Raw genomic sequence first — 25,227 nt, forward strand, 5'->3', positions numbered from 1 at the left:
GCAGTTAGATGTGGACATGTGGACTCCTAAAGAGAAGTCCAAGTTAGAAAAAAACATTAGTGTGCATGGTAAATAGATGGCTTTTACAGCTCTGAGACTGGATAGGATAATTTAGGAAGAATGTACAAATAGGGAAGAGGACCCTGAGCCAGTCCTGACTGCCCTGACTTTAGAAGTGAGACAGAGGACAGGAACCGGCAATGGAGAGTGAGAACCCAGAACATGGGATATAAATGAGAGCCAGGAGGAGGGAAAAAGTATGTCAAGAAATAAAGGTGGTTGTGTCAAATCTATTGAAAGGTGGGGTAAGACAAAACTGAGAAGAGACCACTAGATTTGGGAATTATGGGGGTTACTAATGACACTGACAAGAGCAGTCTTTGCGGAATAAAACATTTGTAAGTATTGGAATTGGGGGAAATGTTGAAATTGAGAAGGTGGAGACAGCTTTATAGACAACTTTTACAAGAAGGCCACTGTATCTGAGGCCATTTGAATCTGAGACTCTAGGGTCGGCTTCTTAGCTTTCCCAGTTTCTCAAGACAAGGCAGAATTTTTTTATAATATCAGTTGTCCAATAAGTTGTTATATTGTTCAGCACAGCGCAGACCAACATTATGAGAGTCAAAAGCACATCTCAGAGTCAGGTTCAGCCAATGGGTTTTGAGTTTCTGACTTCCAGCAAGAGGGTGAACTCTCACAAAGTAAGCTAAATATCATGGCAGAGCATGCTCTAGGACAGGTGGGTGAGTGCAAGGAACTTGGGCAGGCTAGAAGGGGTTGAAAGTTGGGTAAGTTTCCCTTAAAATGACCCTACAGAGGAAGGCAAGCCTCAGATGGACTTTCTCAAGGTCAAGATTGAAAGAAGAGGAAGAAAAAAATTGCTGGCAAACATTTGTGGTTACATCACCTCTCCTCTGATGTAACACTTACATTTTGATTTCTGTATGGCCCTCTCATTGATGGTATTTAGGTAGGAGAGCCAGATTGTCGATGGCTTTTCATTCTAGCTGCTTTGAAGTTTGGACTTTATTCTGCAGACAGTAGGAAACCACTGAAAGCTTTGCAGGGGAAAGATCTAATCAGTGAGTTTTTAACAGGATTATTTCTTCAGCAGTGAGCAGGAGTCAAGCAAGGCTAGGTTAGAAACAGAAAGTCCACACAGGAGAGTCTTCTGGTTGTGGAAATGGAGACAAAGAGGTGCAGATTGATGTGTATGGGGCAGTAGAGAACAAAGACAATGTTCGGGCTTCCAGTCTACATTATTGAGGTGTGTGTGTGTGTGAATGACTACGGAGTTAGGTGGGCTGACATATCAAAAGCAATAGTAGTCCATATATGATGGCACCATATAGCTTACAAGTACTTTCACATCCATTATCTCATTTGCCCTGACAACACCCTTGTGAGGTATTATTATGCGCATTTAACAAATGCGGAATCTGAGACTCAGAGCGGTTCAATGATTTGCCCATAAGGTCGCAAAGAATGGTCTTGTCACTCTGTGCTTTGACAGTGCCTTCCAGATATATTCTGACTCTCGGTGGCCTATGGGCTGGAGTCAGCCTGTGTGTGCCTTTTGAAAGGCGTGTCCTGAGATTTCAGTTTCTTGGAGGTGTTAGCTCGATTCCATTTCTCTGATGCCGGTTCCCTGTGAACTTTCTGGAAGAGGCTATAATTTGCATATGATAGCTTGAGAGAAAAAAAAGAAAGTTTCCCGTTTTGACTCTAGGCCTTCTCTGAATTAAAACATTAATCCTCTCTCCTAAGCAGGATACCAGTTAGATCATTAAAATTCATCTGATGAAAGCCAAATTTTGGTGAGCTGAGATGAGAAAATGTGTTTACCTCACCTCCCACTGCCTGCCACTTTCTCAAATAAAAAGCTGGGAATTCCCTTCTGATGGGTGAGATCTATTTCATTATCTCATTATTTCATTATCATTATTTCATTATCATTACCATATTTCACAGACCCAGGGGCTTAGGTGTTAAACCAACCTATAGGTCAATTCTGACTTCCTGAATTACTTAAATACTGGGTTTTTCTCTGGCATTAACTGAAAGGAACTTCCCCAAGGACTAAACTGACAGCCTTGTTTTCAATTATGGACTAAAGGCTGATTCTTATCCAAACCAAGATGATGGACTGAAAGACTGTCAGAAGTTTGCGGATGTGATGTTACCTTGCTGATGGCAGTTTCCCAAGTCAAAATACTTACTTAAAACCTTGTCTTCCTCCAAAGCAGGAATTTCAAAAATCTTAGAAGTGTCTTTCCTTATAAAAGTCTACACTTTTCAGGTCTTTTACCTTTAAAAACCTTGTGAATTCTCTTCTTGGTAATTAAAATCCATCTTGAATTAAATACACTTGCCCTATCTTGTCAAAAATGATGGTGCTTTCCTAGAGCTTCATTTACAGAGTTAGAAAGCAGTTGGATTTTTAAACATTGATTTGTACTGCCATCTAGTGATACATTTCATTGCAAATTTCAACACCTTAGAGCATATTTCTGTTAGGTCCGCTGAGTTACCCTTAAACATCATAGAATTGAGGATTTATGTTGCAGATAGAAAGCAAATTAGCTCCTCTACACAGCATACGAGGCTAAAAAAATTTTTTTAACATAGATATATAAGAGGGTGCCCAAGAGAGGTTCTCTTAAACCACAGATGCTTGGATTAGCTTTTTTATTTATATCTTTGATTTTTACCATAATTATCCTATGTAAATTGTTTAGCCCTTCTAGGCAAAGAAATTCAATCCTGACTGACTAATTTAATGGTCACTCCATTTGGAAAAGTAGAATTGCATACAGTTAGACACAAAAGCTACGTTATGTTATCTGGGTTCAAATCCTGGCTCAGAACTTGCAACCTGTGTGCCCTTGGAGAGTTATGAAACACTCCCAGGCCTCAGTTTCCTAATCTGTAAAAGAGGGATAATAATCAAATCTATCTGACAGAGTCATGCAAGACATGACACTCGGCACAGACTCTGGCACAATGTAAATGCCCAGTGGGAACACAAGGGACCATTGTGTTGGGAGGTCACAGGCAGCCTAATCTGCATAGCCCCCCAGGATGCAGAGATAGAATAGCCTGTCCCAGTCCATTAGCAAGTAGATCTTTGGACACGAGGAAGATCCAAGGTCAGGTCTCTGGTCACTAGAATTACTGTATGATCTGATAATTCTAGGTAAATACCTGAAAGAATTGAAAATAGAGACTAAAACAGATTTTGTACACCAGTGCTCATCATAGTATTATTCACAGCAGCCAAAAGGTGGAAACAGCCCAAATATTCATCAGCAAATGCATGGATAGACAAAATGAGATATATATTAATACATCAATGGAACGCTATTCAGCCTTAAAAACAAATGAAATTCTGATGCATGTGTGAATGACCTTGGAAACATTATGCTAAGTGGAGTAAATCAGACACAAAAAGATAAATGCTGTCTGATTGCACAATATATGTTACCTATAGTAGTAAAATTTGCAGAAACAGAAAGTAGAATGATAGTTAGCAGCGGCTGGTGGAAAGAGGCAAAGGGGAATTATTATTTAATGGATACAGAGTTCCAGTTCAGGATGATAAGAAAAAAGCTCTGGATATGAAATAGTGATCTTGGGTTGCACAATAGTGTGAATACCTAATGTCACTGAATTGTGCCCTTAAAGATGGTTAAAATGGACTGAAAAACAGTATGGTGGGTTCTCAAAAAACTAAAAATAGAATTATTATATGATCCAGCAATTTCACTCCTGGGTATATATTCAAAAAAACAAAACACTAATTTGGAAAAGATAAATGTACCCCAATATTCACAGCAGCATTTACAGTTGCCAAATATGGAAACAAGCTAACTGTTTATCAATAAATGAATGAATAAAGAAAATGTATACACACACACACACACACACACACACACACACATAAAAGCATACATACAATGGAATGCTGCTCAGCCAATGACAAGAATGAGATTTTGCCATTTGCTGCAACGTAGATGGACTTAGAGGGCATTATGCTAAGTGAAATAAGTCAGAGAATGACAAATACTGTATGATATCACTTATATGTAATCTAAAAAAATACAACAAACTAGTGAATATAGGAAAAAGGAAGCAGACTCACAGATATAGAGAACAAACTAGTGTTTACTAGTGGGAGAGGGAGTCAGGAGGGCCAGTATAGGGGTAGGGGATTAATAGGTACAAAGAATTGTATATAAAACAAGCTATAAGGATTTATTGTACAGCAGAGGGAATATAGTCAATATTTTGTAATAACTGTAAATATAGTATAACCTTTAAAAGTGTGAATTTTTATATATTATATACCTATAACATATAATACTGTACATCAACTATACTTCAATGTAAAAACTTTTAAAAAAGAAATAATAAACCATGCTGGAATATGGAATGTGCTGGGAGATACTGAGAAGGTGGTTCTTGAATTGGCCTCAAGACTAAGCCAGCTTTAAATGATCTAAGGAGGACAGAGGAGGGATGATGTTGGAGGACCCAGCCTGTGCCGAACGTGTGGGGGAATTGGAAGGACAAACTTGACAGCTTCTTGCCACAAAGACTCTGCCACCAGTGATGATTCCACTCTGTAAAATAAGAAACAAAATAATAAAACAAACAATAATAATGGCTAACCTTAGGTAAGGCTAAAGACTTTGTGTCTATTATCTTGCTTAACCCTCATAACATCATGAGGTGTGCGTGTACTAAGTCGCTTCAGTCATGTCCGACTCTGTGCGACCATGAGGACTGCAGCCCGCCAGGCTCCTCTGTCCATGGGATTCTCCAGGTAAGAATACTGGAGTGGGTTGCCATGTCCTCCTCCAGGGGATCTTCCCGACCCAGGGATCGAACCTGCCTCTCTTACATCTAACCTGCATTGGCAGGCGGGTTCTTTACCACTAGTGCCACTTGGGAACATCATGAGGTAGAACTGTAGTTATCAACCCATTCTACAGAGGACTAAACTGAAGCTCAGAGTAATTCAGCAACTTGCCCAGGAGCATGTTGCTAGAGAACAGCAAAGTTCCAGACCCTGGCTCTTAACTGCTGGGTTAAACTTCCTCTAGTTAATCAGTGACATGGTTTTCACTTTTGGCATTTCCCCACCACCTAGATAACCGAACAGAAAGGTGAACTAAATTTAAATTAGCTCCAGTTAATATTAAATAATAAAGCATTATCTCAATTAGTCTCAAAGTGATGATTCTTAACCTTTGGGAGTGAGAGTCCCCTCTGAAAATCTGACATCAATTAAAGACCCTTATCCAGAAATATGTGCATATACACACGAAGTCTGCATTGAACTTCAGGGACTTCCTGAAGCCCTGGAGGAGCCCTAAGTTACCACTTCTTGACCTCACACTTCCTAACCCCAGAAAAGCCCCTCCAAGTGCAGATGGTGTGGGTGTCACTTCAGTCCCAGCATCCCCCCATTAGCACAGATCATCAGGGTTGCTGGCACAACTGCTCTGCCTCCGTGTGCTCAGTAACTCAGCCGTGTCCAACTCTTGGCGACCCTATTAACCAAAGGCCGCCAGGCTCCTCTGTCCAAGGGATTCTCCAGGCAAGAATACTGGAGTGGGTTGCCAACATGTAATCAAATCATAAACTCTCTTCAACCATATTTGTTCTATTGAATAAGCATTTGAGTTCTTGGCGAGCCTCATGGTCTGGGAATGCTGATGCTTTCGTTCTGCCAGTGTGAAGGGAAGCAGGCCGTGGGTGGGCCTTCTGGAAGAAGTTGTGTGACCAGATGCTATTGCTGATGCCTCACAAACTGTCAGGTGCTGGGGTGGTCAGAAGTCACTTCCACCCTAGGGATCAGGAAAATAAACAAGCAGAATTAACCTAACTCCCGTCCTGGAGCAGTCCTGCCCCATGTGTATTGGAGGAGGTCAAAAGCGTAATAAATAGTTTCCTTTCCCCTCGCTCTGAGTTTAGCAGCAGTGTTTTTCTCCTCTTTAATTTTTTTCTAGGCAAGGAACAAAACACAGACAATGTGGTATAATGTTAAAAGATGTGTTTAGGAGACAGATGTAGATTTAAACTCTAGCTTCACAACTTACTCGGGCAAGTTACTCAGCATCTCTGAACCTCTGATTTCTGTTTTAGAAAATGTAGACACCAGTGTTTATCTTACAGAATTGTTGTGAGGATTAGATAAGACAATACACTTATGTTCCTGACACATAATAAGTACTTAATAAGCAGCCACTAAAAACAGACCTCATGGTATTTATATTTCTGGCTATCAAATTTACACTGAGATTAATAGCCCCACTGTATGGGTTTGCATAAGTCCTAGCATATCAAAAGCTATTGTGATCTCAAGGAAATATAAAAGAGCCATAAATCCTAACCGTGATAGTTCAAAGACCATAACTGCTTTCTTAGACTTCTCTTCATTCTTGGCACAGAGCTTGGTGAACAGCTGAATGATGGCCGATACATGTGGGCCACATGTTACTATGGGAGAGCCAGGATCCCCTTAAGAAATCAACAAGTAGAGCAGATGTCCTGTTTACTGTTAACAAGACAAGAAGACAAGGTTAGTGTTAAATCATAACTACCTTGAAGAACGCTTTGTGTGGGGGAGAGGCTTGGTCTTCAGAAGTTCTCTGCAACCCTCTGGTTCCCTGAAAGGAATCAGCTATAAAGCACCTTTGGGCAAGCCCTTCATCTCTGAGCTTGGATGTTAGGAAAGGCCTTGCAGAAATCAGCTGGATTTACTTATATCCCAAATCTTCAAAGCAAACAAAAAAAGAATTTGAATTTACAATGAAAGACTCATAATTCCTTAAAGAGGGAACAAGGTAGAACTCAGGATCAAGGGGAAAAGGTGAAGCAGATGTTATAACCCTAAAAAGTACCACAGCTGTAAATTACACTCTGCACTTTTCGAACAAAAAGAGAGACAGAATGTTTCCTAGCTCTCATCAGAAAAAAATAAAATGCCATTCATGGCGGGAGGCACAACTCTTTCCTGGTACTAAAATCTGGTGAGAATTTCTCATATAGAACATACATAAGGAGCTGGAGTCATGCCAGGTCTGTCCTCAACAACTGTTTTACAGTAAATAAATGGTTTTAATGGCTGTTTATTGTAGTGACCTCAAGGGAGATGTCAGACAACACCAGAATAAGGGGCATTCCAGTATTAGTGGCTGGAACGTCTTCCAGTATAAGTGGCTTAGTGTCTTCAAAAAGTCAGTATCCTGAAAAGAAAAGGTGAGGGAGAAATGTTTAAGCTAAAAAGAGGCAAGGTACTGAAGATACATAACCATTTTCAATGCATGAATCTTGCTTGGTTGGTGAAGAAAATCATTTTAAGACATTTTGGTGATAGTCTAAGAATCATGAACATGGATTGATTATATTTAGATGATATAGGGAATTATTGTTAGAACCAACGGCACAGTGATAAAGAATCTGCCTGCAATGCCGGAGCCACAGGAAACATGGGTTCAGTCCCTGGGTCCGAAAGATCCCTTGGAGGAGGGCATGGCAATCCACCCCAGTATTCTTGCCTGGAGAATCCCATGGACAGAGGAGCCTGTGGGATACAGTCCATGGGGTCTCAAAGAGTTGGACACGACTGAGTGACTTAGCACATACACACATGATAATGGTACAGTGGTGTGTGAAAGACTATCTTTTTCTTTATCATTTATTTTTAGAAGTGCATCCTACAACATTTAAAGGTAACTTAAATATCTACCTTTAGGGAAATACACACACATACATACAAAGAATGACATATGACAAAATGTTTAAGCTGTATTGAATTTAGTGAGGGATACACGTATTGGCATATATCCTACTATGTGTTTGAGTATTTTCACAAGAAAGCAAAAAAAGAAGACAACACAGGGAGAAATCTCAGAGTAGCATGTACCCTACATGTGCCAGAGAGAAAAGCCTGCCAAGTATGCTGGGTTCACCAGGCTAGGCGGAAAGAACTTGTTATGGACCAAATTATGTCTCCCCCCCCAGTTTGTTATATTGAAGTATGAACCCCCAAAACCGAAGAATGTAAACATAGTGGGAGATAGGCTCTAAAGTGGGGTCATTAAGAAAGGCCCTGATCCAAGGTGACTGGAATTCTTGTAAAAAGAGAAGGTCTGGACACAGACATACATCCAAGGAAAATGGTGTGGAGATGCAGGGGTAACACAGCCATCTGCAAGACAACGAGGGAGGCCGGGAACAAATCCCCCAGAAGGAACCAGCGTGTGGGCACCTTCATCTAGAACTTCTAGCCTCCACAACTGCAAGGAAACAACTTCCTCTTGTTTAAGCCGCCCAGTGTGTGATACCGGGTTAAGGCAGTCCTAGCAAGCTGGCAGAGAACACCTTGATTTGCCGCTGGCAGAGAACACCTTGATTTGCCGCCAGAGCCCAGGGAGGTTTTCCCATATCCCACCAGCCTTCTTCCCTGACACTGCAGTGTGAACTCCACAGAACCCACACGAGACAGAGCAGGACTGCAAGGCTCATCAGAAGGTAATACCTTCTGAACAGGCTGCTGGCACCCGCACACTCCAGACCCTGAGACCGCACATCTGAGCAGCGGCAGTCCAAGTCTGACACATGTCGATCCTTTACCTTTCTGGGTTTTCTGTCTTAAAGGTTAAGACGTTCTGTGAGTGTGTGTGTGTCTGTCTGTCTGTCTGTCAATGCATACACACATATAATGGGGAGGAGGGAATATATTCCATATGTCTTACAGAAAAACCCAAATGAAATTTTTGGACAACCTGATAGCTTTCAAAGTCCTGTAGCTAATATCTACTTATTCTAATGAAAAATTAACAGTTAACATTCAGAACTACAATCGATATTCAGGTGGTATGCTGCCATACTTGACAGTTAAAATACTGAGGTAACTTCACACTTGTGGACACAGCATTACCCTTCTCATCACCCCAGCTTGTTTCTGGAGTCTCCCCACAATCCAGCAGGTAATGAGTTAACACCTGGCACCCAGTGGTTCTCCAGAGCCTGCTCGGGCAGCCCCGCCCTCTGCTCTGATGAGAGCAGCTGTCTCTGCCCTTACCAGTTGTTACACGTTTTTCTAGTCCATCCCTGTTTAGTGCCTCCCAGTGCCGTCCTCTAAATTCTTTAAGATACATTATTTCACAACAACTCCAAATCATATACTATTAGTCTTTCTCTTTACATATGAAGAAACTGGGACTCAGAGAAATTATATAAGTAACCCAGGGTCACAGGCAGAGTTTATAATCACTGCTCCCTATTTTCTAGCTGAACCCCCTGGAGTTGGTTTGTCAGAATTCTTTCTTCTGTCCTTAGAAAAGAAAAAGCAGAGCAGTCAAGAAGAGTCGAGAGGCTGCAGCCTGAGGCCTTGGGGAGTCTGGGTATCCTCGGGTAGCCCCTTTTCTCCAGGTCAGATTTCCCCAAACGAAACACTGATAGCTGGGTCATAGTAAAAAAATCACAAAGCAGCAGCCATCCTACAACCCAACAATGTCTAAGGCTGCACCGAAGTTCTGGCTCCGCTCACTGCAGGCTCTGCAGGAAGCAGAGCACCCTCGCTGCAGCCATGGTGCCCCTCGGAGGGCAAGGTGGGGCTGAACAGGTGGGGCTGACCCACGTTAACCCTCCAGAGCCGCGACAAAAGTCTGCACAGCTGTCTGAAGAACAGCTGGGTGTTCTTTCAGCCCTAAGAGTTTTGCTGCAGGAAACCTTGCACTCAAGTTCCTGAGAGTGACCTGCCCGCTTAGCGGACACTTGCCCTCCAGTCATGCAGTACAAGGAGGCCCGCCTCCTTTCACCCTGGCCCTGGACCCCTGAATTTCCAGGTGACCTTCTAACTTTGTTTCTGCCTTTCTTGTGGCACTTAACCCCAATGAGACCTGAAGACTCTGTAACCCTAAAAACTAGTCCTGCTCACCAGCTGGCCTGGGTACAGTAGCTCTGGGAGAGCAAAGTCATGGCACTGAAACGGAAGGAAACCTATTCATGAGAGAAGCAGCTGGAAGACAGAAGAGACAGAAAGGCCAATCCTCACCTCCTACAGGACCCGAGTAACTGGGGATTTCACAGTAAAAGTCACTGAACTTGCCTAAGACCCCCTTCCTCTCCTGATGAAGGCAATGATGCTTCCCCACAGCCTCCTCAGCAGGATTCAGGAGAGCAGTCCTGCCGACAGGAGCTTTGAGATGGAAAGCGATGAGGAGAGGGCCTGGGGGAGACCCTGGGTAGTCAGGAAATGCTCCTCATCTAAGGCTACTCTCTAAGCACCAATGAAGTATTTCTGAGGGCATATATGAAATAATTTTAAATAACTGATAAGTATATCTATTTAAAATTTCACAAGTACTATATTTTCATTGAAGAAAAAAAAAAAGAGGAAGAAAAAGAGAGAAACATCACCCATGCTACAACTCGGACATAAGTCACCCATAATACAACTAGGTCATAAACACTTTCAACACTTAGTTTATATATGCTTTTCACACACACACACACAAATTAGCTACTACAGTATATCCTCAACAATAGATCATAAACATCTTTCCATGTCAGTATAATCACTTTTGCCACTCCCTTTTAATGACTGTAGTGTGTTTTATTATATGGATAAAAGGTAATGGTTTACACCACTCCCCTACCGCACGCAGCCCATTTGGATCGTTTCTGATGGAATTTAAATCCTTTTATGAAGTGGCAGACGTTGAAACCAAAAGGGATGATATCCCAGCCTTTTATAGTCTTCAACCCCATCGTCTCCATCAGGCTGACTGCTTAGCCTTTTGTACACTGTGTTGCGTTATACTCAACCTCATGATATTTCCAGATGTTTTCCTGCGTGAGCCCCATCCAGAAACAGGTGTGGTCAGGGCCCCAACTGCATCTCTTACTGGGCTCCCCACCCCCCACCCCGCACCTCAGCCCTCAGAGATAACAGGTCACGGCTGAGACGAAGAAGGTGGCATCAACTAGATCTCATTTTCAGCATCTTTATTAGCAGAGAGTGATTTGCCAGCTACACTGTTGGCAGCTGCCCATACTAGAGTTTCTGCCTGACTAGGCCAGGGGCCCTGGAACTTGCTAGCAGTGGGAGAGGGCTGAGATAGGGTAGGGACGGAGAGATACTAAGTAGGGAACACAGTACACACAGACACACACGTACACACACACCACACAGGCATGTTCCAGAGCCTATACACACGGGAGATGAGACGTTTTCGTAAGGAGACAAAAGTCATATTGTATACGTCTCAGGTCCTGCAGAAAAGCCAGGGCCTGGGAACTAAACACAAGTGTCTATTTTGCCTCAAAAGGAGGATGCCCGTGTCAGAGGTGTTCTGCGGATACTGAGCCAGCTGTGGGCAGATGTTTTCAGATATCTATTTTACACCACTGAAACCTCATCATTTTTCATAGTCTCCCTGATATTGCTTGCACGTCTTTCCCTTCTCTCATTTCCTCGTTACAACATTAAGAACACCCTTGAGACAACAGAGTACCTTTAACCGATTAAGATATAGCTTCTGAGAAAAGAGACAAAGTGGGGTCAGGGGAGGCCACTCCTGCTTTTGGCAACTGAAGGGAGGCGGGAGGAGGGGAAGTGTCCCACTCTGGCAGGGTGTGTCTGCACCGAGCCGGACAGCCACACCCTGACTTCCCTGCTTCCTGCTCTGAACGGTACCCGCCCTCTCTGAATTGCTCAGACTTGAAAAGCTGAAGCCATCTTTGTCTTTGCTCTCTTTTCTCCCACACCTGGGCATCATGTTCTGTGGGCTCTTCCTTTCCACTTCCCCACTCCCAACCCCCCTTTTGCATTTCCAGGGCACCTGCCCTAACTCAGTCCTTTCCCCAGACTCCTGCAAGCCCTCCCTTTCCCTCCTCCACCACCTTAAGCCCTCCTAGCCCATTCTCACAGACCCGATGTATATCCCTAAGGAGTGATTTGCTTTATGTGGTGCTCCTGCTACAAAACACCCCCGTGGGCCCCCCTGGCCTGGCAAGAAAAGCCCACCACGACCAGGCTTTGTCCTGTTCTCCCACCCAGCTGCTTCCACTCACGTCCATGCAACCCAGTCCTCCCTGGAATGCCCACCTTTCCCTGGAATTCCACCCCAGGCGTGCCCAGCTGGTCTCATCTCTGCCTTCAAAGGATCTGCCAAGCTTGTCTCATCCAAGCGATTCTCCATGAATCTTTCACTTATCTCTCAACGCAAAAAGAAAGTATTCCCACTTCTATGGCTTTATTCTCCATACCTTTCTCTGCCCTGTATTTTATTACTTGGTTATCTCTCCTATTGGATTACATTTCCTAAAGGGCAGGGGCAGAGTTTTGTTGGCCATTGTATTGGCTGCAGCACCAGGCAATTCTGAGTGTCTGTGAACTGGTTTGGTGGTTATGGGTAATTATCCTGGTAGCTCTGTGGGATACACCACAGGCTTAAAGACACGGTCACTGGCCCTGGAGAGCTCAGAGGCTCAGACACCTCCTTGGTTCCCATGTTCCCTCTTCTCTTCCAGAAGAGCTTAGGCTGGTGTTATAAAGTGGATTGCGTCCGTCCGCCAAAATTCACACATTTAATCTTAACTCTTAGTACCACAGAAAGTGACTTTGTTTGGATAGGGTGTTTACCAAGATAAACAAGCTAAATGAGGTCATTAGAGTGGATCCCAATCCAGCTTGACTGGGCTCCTTGTAAAAAGATATATGGACCCTGAGGAAGACAAGCATAGACACACCGGAAGGACATCACCTATGAGCCAAGGAACTCCAGAGGCCACCGGGAGCTGAGACAGAGGCCTCAGACAGGTCCTCCCCTCACAGCTCAGAGGAGGAACCCAGCCTGCCCACACCCTGATTTCTGACCTCTGTCAGATTCTGTCTCCAAATTGGGAGATAGTGACTTTCTTTTAAGATAAACCACCCAGTTTGTGGTGCTTTGCCAGGGCAGCCCCAGCAAATGGCCACAGCTGAGTTCCTGAGCAACAGGAAGAAGGCAAAGCCAAGCCATGGAGCTGCTCTGGGCAGGAGAGCAGTGGACCCCCCAGCATGAGTAGCCCCTGGCAGAAGCTGAGCCGGGGCTGAGGGCCAGCAGTTGGCCTGCTGGACCCAGCTCTCTAAAGAGCTCTGCTCTCTAAAGAGAGAGCACTCTCTATAGAGAGTGCTCTGCTTCTGTACTTGGGCAGAGGCAGACAGCACTGGGGATGGGAGCAGGAAACCCACTGAAGGGCAGAGTATCCTTCCAGGCTCCAGGTGCTTCTAGGCAAACTCTTTTAAAATGAAAGAAATGGAAGGACAGCCTAAACTCTGCAGAGGCTCGGTGCTCTGCCCGGAAACCGCTTCCTAATCACCACCTTCCACTGTGGATTCTGGCACCTCCCTCCTCCACATCATGGGGCCAGGGATGTGGACAGGCCTCTTCTCCTGACTCGAAGGGGAATTTCCTGAACCCTCCTTACTCAAAATATGCTCTCCCACCCGGGGGAGCCCCACCAGACATGCTCATTGTTTAAAGATTGATTGGATATAATTAGGTTCGGTGAGTGGAAGGGCTTCCCATGAGCAGACAAGAAAACTAAGGAGTGTTGGGCCTCACATTCAGGCTGGCAGCTGGCAGGAAACACGACAGAACTTCTGCCCCCTGGAGTCAGCCCCATAACCTCCCGTGGTGAAGGCAGCAAGAGCAGAAGCCATGATCTCAGGAGGAAGCATGTGCCTGGGGCCCAGGGCCGTGGAACAGCTGAGACACTGTATACGGCCACAGGCCACTGGCAGAGCGCACACCAGACCCTTGCTCTGAGCACGCGAAGCCTATACTGCCCAGGGCAGAGGCCACTGGCCACAAGTGGTTACTGGACACTGGAAATGGGACTAGTCCTTCAAACTGGGACACACAGTTAGAGTGAAATACATACTGGACTTGGAAGACTTAGTATGAAATAAATGAATATAAATGTTAATATTTTAAAATACTAAAGTAAGCCAGAAAGATAAAGATCATTACAGCATACTAACACATATATATGGAATTTAGAAAGATGGTAATGATAACCCTATATGCAAAACAGAAAAAGAGACACAGATGTACAGAACAGACTTTTCGACTCTGTGGGAGAAGGCGAGGGTGGGATGTTTCAAGAGAACAGCATGTATATTATCTATGGTGAAACAGACCACCGGCCCAGGTGGGATGCATGAGACAGGTGCTCGGGCCAGGTGCACTGGGAGGACCCAGGGGAATCGGGTGGTGGGGGAGGTGGGAGGGGGGATCAGGATGGGGAATACATGTAACTCCATGGCTGATTCATGTCAATGTATGACAAAACCCACTGCAATGTTGCGAAGTAATTAGCCTCCAACTAATAAAAATAATTGAAAAAAAAAGAAAAAATAAATAAATAAAATACTAAAGTCAAAGTGTTAGTTGCTCAGTGGTGTGTGACTCTTTGCAATCCTATGAACTGTAGCCCACCAGGCTCCTTTGTCCATGGAATTTCCCAGGCAAGAATACTAGAGTGGGCTGCCATTCTCTTCTCCAAGCGATCTTCCCAACTCAGGGATCAAACCCAGGTCTGCAGCGTTGCAGGCAGATTTTTTTTACCATCTGAGCCACCAGGGATGCCCCTTTAAAATGGATACTGTGTATATATGTGGTGTTAAATAGATTATATTACTAAAGTTAATTTCACTTATTTCCTTTTTGCCTTTTTAAATATGGTGACTAGAGAAGTGTATAAATTACACGTGGGTCTCACGTTTACAATTCTCTTGGAAGGAACCCCTGTAAACAAAGCATCTGCCTAATCTTTAGCACAGCCCCATGGTGGTGCTAGTCTCAGATCCCTTTTAAGGCCCTGAGGGGTTGAGAAACCTGCTCAAAGACACACAGCCAGCAAGAAGACGGGAAAAAAAACAAAAACCAAGGGACTACAGGAGTGGTAGCAGAATGATGAGTATGGCTTGAACTAGGACAGTGGCAGGGAGAGAGGGAAAATGAGCAGATGGAGCACCTTTCTTAGGTAGAAACACTCACCACCGTGGGGCGTGTGTGAGGAGGAAAGGGTGACCCAAGGTTCTGGTCTGAGGTCTAGGAGCATTTGGGTCACAGGACCTGAGTGACACAGGGAAAGAAGCATCAATGTAACATTCAATCCCAACTTTTCCATTTACTCACTGTCTTATCTGGACGTTATGTCACCTCGTGGGACTCAATTTCCGCAGCTGGAAAACAGGAATAAAATAATAGAACCTCTCATAACAGAGTTGTCATGAAAAGGGAACAGGAAGGTGTGTATAAAAGCACTGCAAACGTGTTTGTTGGTTAATTGTTTAAAAAGAGAGAGAGGTTTCAGGGACCTAAAACATTCCTGTCATCCCCTCTCCTGTCATTTCCCAGGCTTCCTGACCAGTGACTAGGTCCCAGGCCACCTCCCCTGGGAAGCACATGCTAGAGAGCACCAGTGGAATGGCTTCTGTCTCCCAGGGAGGCTGCCTAACTAGGGTCACAGCCCCTTTCTCACCCAAGAAGCTAGGCCAGGGCCACAAAGCTGAACAAACTCTCACAGTGTCAGGTCAGCCCTGGGAAGAAATCCAAGGGGTGGGACCCATCTAGGCTCCTCTTCTTCCCCTCCACTGACCACCGCCCCCCCCCCCCCAAAGGTCAGGATTTCTGGTGCACAGGCCCACAGATGCTCAGTGACATAACTTTGGGGGCAAACTCAGCTCCCTCTCAGAGACTGTCTTCACTGTGCCAAGACAGAACCCTCCATCCTGCCCAATGCCACTATATTCTAGGAGAATGGTACCCCCTGGAGTTGTGAGCAAGACCTCTGCGAATTAAGGTCATGCTTAGGGCTTCCCTGGTGGCTCAGAGGTTAAAGCATCTGCCTGCAATGCAGGAGACCCGGGTTTGATCCCTGGGTCGGGAAGATCCCCTGGAGAAGGAAATGGCAACCCACTCCAGTATTCTTGCCTGGAGAATCCCATGAATGGAGGAGCCTGGTGGGCTACAGTCCATGGGGTCGCAAAGAGTTGGACACGACTGAGCGACTTCACTTCACTTTAGTCCTGCAAAGCCCAGAAACAAATCTGAGAGATGGATGAGGGTGTTTTGAGAGTTCTCTCTGTCCCTTTCTGTAATCCCAGGCAGGCGCCTTCGCTGAGTCCTCCTCTTCCTTACATACCATAGTCCCAGATAGAAGGAGATCTGAACTGAATGAGGGGTCCTTCTGCCATCCTGCCCTTCCCTTGAACCTGACCTTGGTATACTCAGTTCACATTCCTATCTGTCACTTTCTATTATATTGAGCAGGGTAGATCCTACTCTAGTCTGGTTTGTGGTGCTTAATAAATGTTTGTTGAATGAATGAATGAATGAGTAAGTCTGTCTTTGCTGAGATCTCTACCAATAATTGTTTGCCACAGAGATTGTTGTATTATAAGGGCAGGTTCTTTTTTTTTTCTTAATATATATATATACTTTATTGAAGTGTAGTTGACTTACAATGTTTCAGGTGCACAACAAAGTGACTTGGTTATACATATACGCATATATTATTTTTGATATTATTTTGCATTACAGGTTATTACAAGATAATGACTATAGTTCCCTGCATGATACAGTAAACCTTTGTTGGTTGTTGCATATCTTTTTAAAATTAGAAATCTAGCATTCTATTCATACTAAGTCAAACAAGTAGAATCAAAATGTCATAAATTTTTTAGTTAGGCAAAAATTCCTAAGTTTTCTAAAATATATATATTTATTATGTATGTATATGTATAGAAAAGCTTTTCTACTATGCTTGATGAAGGCTTCAGAAAGAACATAAAAAAAAGAGAGAGATGGAGAAGTTGGAAAACATAAATGAAATGAAATGAAATGGGAGCACTGAATATGAAATAGAAAAAAGTGAAACAAACTAGATAAAAGTAAAAGATCATTATATAGTCCAGTTATTTTTAAACATAACAACAGCAGTTTCTTTCAAACCAAAACAACTTCACGAGCCAAAGGACCGACCACTCTACTATGGTGTACCCGTTGTGACCTTGGGGAAAAGGAACTTTTTCAATCCTTCTCAGATGATACAAGTAGGCAACAACCTGCTGCTAACACTTGCCCCAGCCTCCCTGTGAACGGTTTCAGGTGGACTGGACAAAGCCCTGGGAGAGAACTTTCCAGCTGTATTCCCTGGCAGAATTCTCTGTAACAAGGCTGACTTTTCTCATATCTTCACCCAACTTCAGTATCCAGGCCTGGGACATCAGGGCCACACTTTCCACACCTTCTGAAGGATCCTCACCTCCTGATTAGTCTTCACAGAGCTTTTCCACATCTCCTATTTTTGACCCTTTGTGAATCATTTCTCATCAGGACTGAAGTCTAGGGTGAGATGATTAAGGTACTCCCCACAAGGTATAAAATTTAAGGGGGCACCAAAAACCTCAGTAATTTTAAGATTAATAATATTCATATTAATCATTTTAGAAAATCAGAACTAATGCAAAATAGTCCATGATGAACAAAATATCAGAATACATTTTAATTATATTAAATATTATTTATCTTGTTCATTGAGTTTCTTGGCACTCCCTTAAATTGTGTACTGAGGTGAGTACCTCACTCAGTCAGGCTAGTTTCAGTCCCAGAAGAGTGGAGTGCACTAACCTCAGCGCTCCGTCTCTAACTGCTGTTGGCTTCAGCATAGACTTTAACTAGTGAGAACCAGCTTGAAGATCGGTAAGTTGGTGATTGGTCTAGAGCCCAATACGTCTGTCAGAAAGCCAGGGAAACAGATAGGCAGGGGGCCAAGTCTATTGTTCCAAAGTTTCCACAGGCCTTGAATGGCCCTTGGGCTCTGCAGTCTGGTGATCAGAGGTGTAAAGATTTCTGAACAATTCCAGGCCTTTGATATGGTTGCCAACACCCATATTTTTCATCCTGGGAACAATGCCACAGAGGGTCACAGCCTCCCTCCCCCACCTAAGTGAGGAAGTGTCTGCTGGTGGTGGGTGGGGACAGGTCCTATGAGGGCAAAGTTCAGAAGGACAGAGGAGTCTTTCTTATCCTGACTGCCTGTTCTTTTTCCTCTGGTACACACTGATGTCCCCACCCTTTTGCACTTTCAAAACCTGTGCTTGTCTTATTCCTGTGTTCCCCTTGGTCAAACCAAACACATCTCTGCTCCTCCCTATGGAGTAGTCCCAATACTTCCCAGCATGTAAACATTTCCTTTTCCTGGTTTAGAACTTGGCTCTGGCTCTATTCTTGCCCCAACCCCACTGCAATTTCTTTTTTCAAAAAATGCAAGAGTGAGCTATCTTGTTATGGAAGCAGGGAGACACAACCTCAGGTTCCTCTAATTAAGCCTTTAGAACTCCTCTGAAGAACTGGAGTATCAAATTCATCAACAAAGTCCTTTCTGGGGAGGCACCATCTGGGGATGCCCCTCCCCCCTCCCCCCACCCACCCGCCGCCAAAAGGAGGTATCTGTGCTAATTTGACTGCTGTTTTGGAGGAATGCAGGTGAAGGAGAGGTAGTTTCCACTAGGCAAAATGTTTTTTCCACTTCCTGTTCTTTGCTATTTTGCTGTCTTCCGGTGTTAAACCACCAGAGTTTCGGAATCAGATGAAACACAGTGTAGGCCTGCCATATGGCCTCCATCCCCCCAGAACCTGGTGACTCAACGAGATTTCACGGTGCCATTGAAAGGACAGGCTTTTGCAACGGCAGAACTCACTGCCCCAAACCAGGCTTTAAGCCTGGATCTCTTGAGGTTTTTCTTCCTAATGCTGACCTGATGTATATGTGCATGTTTTTCAGTCCCCACAACTTCCTAGGAATGACTAGGGAGTCTCTCTCGCCATCATCTGGCCCTTGTGAGGAAGCAAGGAAATGCAGCAGGGTGGGGGAAGCCCCTTCAACGACAGCCCGACGACAGCAGATCCGGCTCTCAGGACCGGAAGTGTGGGCGTGTGTTATGTTGCCGCGCAACCAAAGGCAACCAAGCAGCAAACCTCAGAAGGCAGAGCCGGTTACGGAGGGTGAATCTCAAGCACCTAGTGTACCCCAGAGACTGGGCCCAGCTCCATCAAAGGAAAAGTCAGCATCCAAGAGTCCACGATGACGCAAAGGAAGCCAGGGGAAACAGTCAGTGGCGAGTCACCATTGATTCACAGTCTGAACGGTAGAGCAGGACCAAGCTGCAACCGGCAGCCTCTCGTAACCCTCGCTTTACTGATAAAGGAACGGGAAGCAGGAAAGTTAACCAATCCGAGTCCCACTGCCAGCGTCAGAGCCAGAACCACCGCTCTATGGCCTTCTGTTTGTATAGCTTTAACAGTTTGCAGACTTTCTCACGTGCTTTAGTTTCTTCTGATCCTTAACTGAGAGCAAATATTTATCCTTCAAGGGAGAGGCCAAATGAGGATTGCTTCGTTTCCTCATCTGAGAGGATAAGAGTACTTTTCTAATGGAAGTCTTACTAGAATTAAATGGGTTGACAATGTTGGGGTTTCAAGAGGATATAATAAAGGACAGCCCTCATCCATTACAAAGCTCTGAGTAATTAAGAAATGGACATGAACAAGTCAAATAAATGGAATCAAAATATCAACTTTACTCTCATAGGTTTTATATTGAAGTCAGTGGTTTATATGTGTGGGTAAGTGAACCCCAGAATTAGGCAAGGTTCCACTTAGCTGGGGCAGGCCGCCCAGTTGTGAACTGTCCCTGAAAACCAGGCATTAGGGGAGAAGAGAACCAACAGGGGTTCTGGAGGAGACCTACTGCAGAGAGAAAGAAGAGAGAGGCTTCCTACCCACATACTCACCACAGAGAAACTGCTTCTCCTCTCCTTTTGTGGCCTCCTGTCCCTCCCTGCTCCTCGGGAGGAGTGAGTCAAGGAAAAAGGAGAGGTCAGAAATTTTACGCCAGAAGTGCTTCTGCCCTGTGGAAGGAAATATCAGGGGTGAGGAAGAATTTTTTTTCCACCCTAGAAGCCCCATAAATATGCATAAACACTTAGTACTTGGTACAATAGTAAGAGCTCAATAAAACTTAGCTGTTACTATTGTTTTTCTAGTTATAGCCAATTAGTCATAGTAGAGACTGCCTTACCTGCCCCAGTCTGATTTCTCTAATTGTGTCTGCCCTTATTAGATGTGTGACCTTGGCATGTTATTTAACATCTCTAAACTTCAGTGTGCGCCTCATAACAGTGCTGTTGTTTAATCTCATCACGTCCGACTCTTTAGAAACCCTATGGACTGCAGCCTGCCAGGCTCCTCTGTCCATGGGATTTCCCAGGCAGGAATACTGGAGTGGGTATCCTTTTCCTTCTCCAGGGGATCTTCCTAACCCAGGGATTGAACCCACATCTCCTGCATTGGCAGGTGAATTCTTTACCACTGAGCCACCTGGGAAACCCAATAATAATAGTACCTACCTTATAATTGGAGGTAACTACATGATTTAAGTGGAAAAGACTTAGCACGATGCCTGGAGCATATTTAATATTCAATGAATGATGATTGTTGCTCTTATAAAAAGAATTTGGGAGTCCAGAGCAAAATAAATGTGAAATTAAGACTGAGACATGATTGATTTAGAAGAGGCATGTAAAGGAAAGCCTTACTGCTATCCATTAAAATTAGAGCATTTGCTCCCATTGGATCTACAATCTGGCCACCTGAGAGCGAAGCCTTGAAAGTACTGCCAAACCTTTTGGGCCTTTTCCCATCACTTTCTGGGCTTCCCTTGTGGCTCAAATGGTAAAGAATCTGCCTGTAATGTGGGAAACCTGGGTCGGAAAGATCCCCTGGAGAAGGGAATGGCAACCCACTCCAGTATTCTTGCTTGGAGAATCCCATGGATGGAGGAGCCTGGTGGGCTACAGTCCATGGGGTTGCAAAGCTCAGACATGACTGAAATGACTGAGCATGCCATCACTTTCATACAAAGAGCAGAAAGTCTCAGTCTGGTGTTAACCTTGGGAAGATGACGATATTCTTGAAGCTGTGAGCTCCTTGGGAAGGATAACTAAGTGCTGTTTTTTGTGTGGACCAAAATGGCTTGAGCCAGTCACAGAACCTAAGGACCACTGTCTGAGCTCCAGGAAAATAGATAATGAGGTCGTCTGGTTCACTACTTTGTCTTTAGCACCTAGCATGATGTGTGACACATAGCACTCATTCATTAAATATTTACCGAATAAGTAAGTGAACTGGCAGATTGTTCCCCACATCAGCAATGGGGAGATGGTACCTGAGATGTGGTCTGACTCCTCATCTAGATGTAAGGAATGCTGAACCAGAAGCATTCCTACAATCCCTGACTTTGGTCTTGCTTAGGGCAGAAAGGAGGGAGGGAGGGCGAGGAGACTAAGTTGCTAAATAGTAAGTAACCCACAGAACTAGAAATTGCTGCTTTTTTCCTTCAGACACCCAGTGAGTATTATTTTGAATATAGAATTTTGAGTTATTCATGCTAAGGATTTCCTATGCCAAATAAGGTAAGAAAGAATGAAAGATGGAATATTTTAGCAATCAGGGTAAACTAGCAGTAAGTCAGTTTGAGACAGGGGTGGACATAGGATGTTGGCAGAGTTAATCAGATTTTATCCTAAAGTCTCAGGCAGCCAAAGAAGCTACTTTATGTAATAGCACAAGACTGAAAACAACACCCATGTCCATCTAGAAAGGAATCTATGCAAATGGAGTACTGTGCAGCTGTAAAAAGAAGCGGCTCTGTATATTCACATGATCTCTGGAATATATTGTTAAATGAAAAAAACAAGATGTGCAACAGCGTGTCGAGTATACTAGTATTATCTGAAGAAGGGAAATACAGCTACTTATATGTATGGAATATAAACCAAACACTAGGAAAACTGGTTATCTTCAAGGAGAAGGGGGTCGAGTGAAGAGGAGAAAATTACACAGAAGACTTGACTTCTCTCAATGTTCTCTAGTTTGTAGGGTTGACTTTGGAACCATGTCTATGTTTTAAATACTATAAAGCAAAATTTTACAAGATGGGTTAAAAAAAGAAATTCCTAAAGATTGAGAGCAAATGAATCTGTGTATTGAATTAGTGGCAACTATACAGAAAGGAGTTATTTCTAATAACTTTATAATATAGTAAGCTAACTCTATCCCTACTGTGATAGATCCTAAAGATAAAAGGAACTATGTCTTAGTTTGCCAGGGCTGCTATGAAAAAATACTGCAGGCTGGGTGGCTTACACAACAGAAGTTTCCTACCTCACAGTTCTAAAAGCTAGAAGTCCAAGATCAAGGGGTCAGCAGGATTGGTTTCTTCTGAGGCTCCTCTTCTTGGCATGTAGATGGCTATTTTCTCCCTGAGTCTTCACACAGTCTTCTGTGCAGTCTCTGTCTTAATCTCCTCTTCTTATAACACCACCAGTCATAGGATTAGGACCCACCCTAATGAATTCAACCTTAATTACCCCTTTGAAGACCCTATCTCCAGATATTGTCACTTTCTGAGGTATTTCAGCATATAAATTTGGAGGCACACAGTTTAGCCCATAACAGACTATAAAGAAATTTAAAACTATATTCCATGTGCAGTGGTAATATTGGTATTGGGGTATGTGTATAGTTTTTAGCCTGAGCTAAGCCCCTAGACACCTTGAAGCAAAGGTAAACTGACCCTGTTTTCCTTTCCAAATTCCTGACCCCAAACATCATGAGCAAAATTTAAAAGTTAAGAGGTACGATGGGGTGGGAGGTGGGAGAGAGGTTCAAGAGTGAGGGGACAAAAAAAAAAGAGTGAGGGGACATATGTGTATCTATAGCTGATTCGTGTTGATATATGGCAGAAAGCAACACAATATTGTAAAGCAATTATCCTCCAATTAAAAATAAATTAGTTTAAAAAATGTAGTTATTTAAGCTTATGAGCTAAGTGATATATTTGTTATGCAACAATAGTAACCAAAAGAGAAGCCTTTTTGTCCTCAACCCCTACCAAGAAAAGCAGTTTTCAGGCAGGTGGTGGGGCCTGAATTTTATCAACCTTCTAGATAGATATCATTCTACCTACCAGTTTGCAGGATTAGGGAACACATTAGGGGAACATGATGTCAGAAAAATATAATCAGGAAAGTCCAGAACGTGGACATGTCTACAGGACAAATAAACTGGCTTTTTCACAACACAAAGAAAAAGTTGCAAGAAGAGAAAAAGAAGGGAAATTTGGTGGTTAAAAAACTTGAAAGACAGATCAAGAGGTAAATTCGCCTTGGGGGCATTGGGTCCTGATTCAGACAGACCAAAACAAAAATATTATTTATGATACAACTGGAAAAATTTGAATACTAACTGGATATTTTATGGTATTAAAATTATAGTTAATCTTTTCAAGCTTGATAGTGTTATTGTAATTATATTTTGTCCTGTTTTCTTTTGTTTTAAGGGTCTTTATCCTAAAGAGATAGATGCTGAAGAAAATGGATGAAATGAGGTAAGGTGTGGGGTTTTTGTTAAAGTAATTGTGTATGTTGTGGAATCTGGGGGTACATGGAGTGGAAGGATATAGTTGAAACATGATAGGTCATAGGTTGGTAATGTTTTAAGCAGGATGATAAGTGTATAGGAGCTTATTTTATGGTTTTGTGTCTGAAAATGTCCAGTAATGAAGTGTTGTTGATGTTGTTATTGCTTTTTTTTTTGAGCAGAAAACTGTCCTTCAAAATGTTTGAAAGTATAATTCACTGAACAAGCATTTCATTCAATATTAATTGAACACTTACTGTGTGTCAGGTACTCAGTTAAACTGTGAGGCTGCAGATGTGGATTGGTCATGCCAATCCACAAAGAGGTAAAGGTACTGCCTCTTTGAATCTAGTTTATGGTCTAGTGGCAAAGAAAGCCTGTACACAAATGAAATATAGGACAAAAAACATGCTAAGTATTACAAAAAGGAATAGACTGTCTAGAACAGTTTCAAAAACATTTATCTTTACCGAATCCATTCCCACCCAACCATGACTTACATGCTTGACTCAGCATTTACATATGAGTGTTCCAAGGCCTAGCATAATATAAATTTGAATGTGTATAGAAAATATGACCTCAAACTATTTGGAAAACTCTGTGTTATGATATGACTGCAGCTTTTCCAGCATTACAGAGCAGGGGAAACTCCATGTATCTACTTCATGCTTATCTTTGTCAGCTAGGGTTACCACAGCAAAATACCATAGATGGGGTGGCTTAAACAACATTTATTTCTCACTGTTGTGGAGGCTGAAAGTCCAAGATCAAGGTGTCAGCAGATTCAGTTCCTGATGATTGCCTTCTTCCTTGCTCAAAAATAGCAGCCTTCTGGCTGTGTCCTCACATGGAGAGAAAGCATGACAGCCTGGGTGTCTCTTCTCTAATCCCATCATGAGGGCCCCAGTCTCAATGCTGCCACCTTAAACTAATGATCTCCTAGAGATTTCATTTCCAAATATCATCACAGGAGTTAGGGCTTCAGCATAGCCATATGGAAGGGAAACAGTCCATAACAGCAGTCTACTTCAGTGTATCTTCAAAGTACAACCCACAGACCCAGCTATAATACCATGACCTGTTGAGCTTTTAAAAATATTCAATATCAGAAATCTTGCCCCAGATTCAGTAGGTCTAAGTTGAGCCCCGGCATCTGACTTTTTAATAACCTCCTAGTAACTATCTCAAGCATCCTAGATGAGAACCACTAACTTGGAAATGGCCATTAGTGGTGGCCACATGTCGGGGGAGGGGCAACTAAAACATTAAATTTCATAAGGTCAGTATTTCCATCCCCCAATTTGTACTTTCTAAGTTTTTAAAATTAATTTTTATTGGAATATAGTTGATTTACAATGTTGTATTAGTTTCTACTGTACAAGAAAGTGAATCAGTTATACACATATTCACTCTTTTTAATTTTATTTTTTAAATTAATTTTTATTGAAATATAGCTGATTTACAATGTTGTGTTAGCTTTTGCTGTACCTGCAGAGTGAATTGGTTGTAATATACATATATCCAATCTTTTTTAGACTCTTTTCCCATATAGGTCATTACAGAGTATTGAGTAAATTTCCCTGTGCTCACAGTAGGTTCTTATTAGTAATTTATTTTATATATAATAGTGTGTATATGTCAATCCTAGTCTCCCAATTTAATCCCTCTTCCC

The 25,227-nt window shown here is 43.2% G+C and overlaps 1 protein-coding gene across 1 annotated transcript in view; it reads left to right on the forward strand.

Moving 5' to 3' along the window:
• LHFPL3 (LHFPL tetraspan subfamily member 3) overlaps positions 1 to 23,617 on the forward strand; it is a 592,105-nt gene extending 568,488 nt beyond the window's left edge. The window contains exon 4 of the mRNA XM_043872148.1: positions 23,476 to 23,617. Coding sequence (XP_043728083.1) covers positions 23,476 to 23,489 — 14 coding nt within the window. The 3' untranslated portion in view covers positions 23,490 to 23,617. The remainder of the gene's footprint in view (positions 1 to 23,475) is intronic.
• Positions 23,618 to 25,227: the final 1,610 nt, after the last annotated feature.

The sequence above is a fragment of the Cervus elaphus genome, chromosome 18 (genome assembly GCF_910594005.1).
Source record: "Cervus elaphus chromosome 18, mCerEla1.1, whole genome shotgun sequence".
Taxonomy (NCBI): Eukaryota; Metazoa; Chordata; class Mammalia; order Artiodactyla; family Cervidae; genus Cervus; species Cervus elaphus.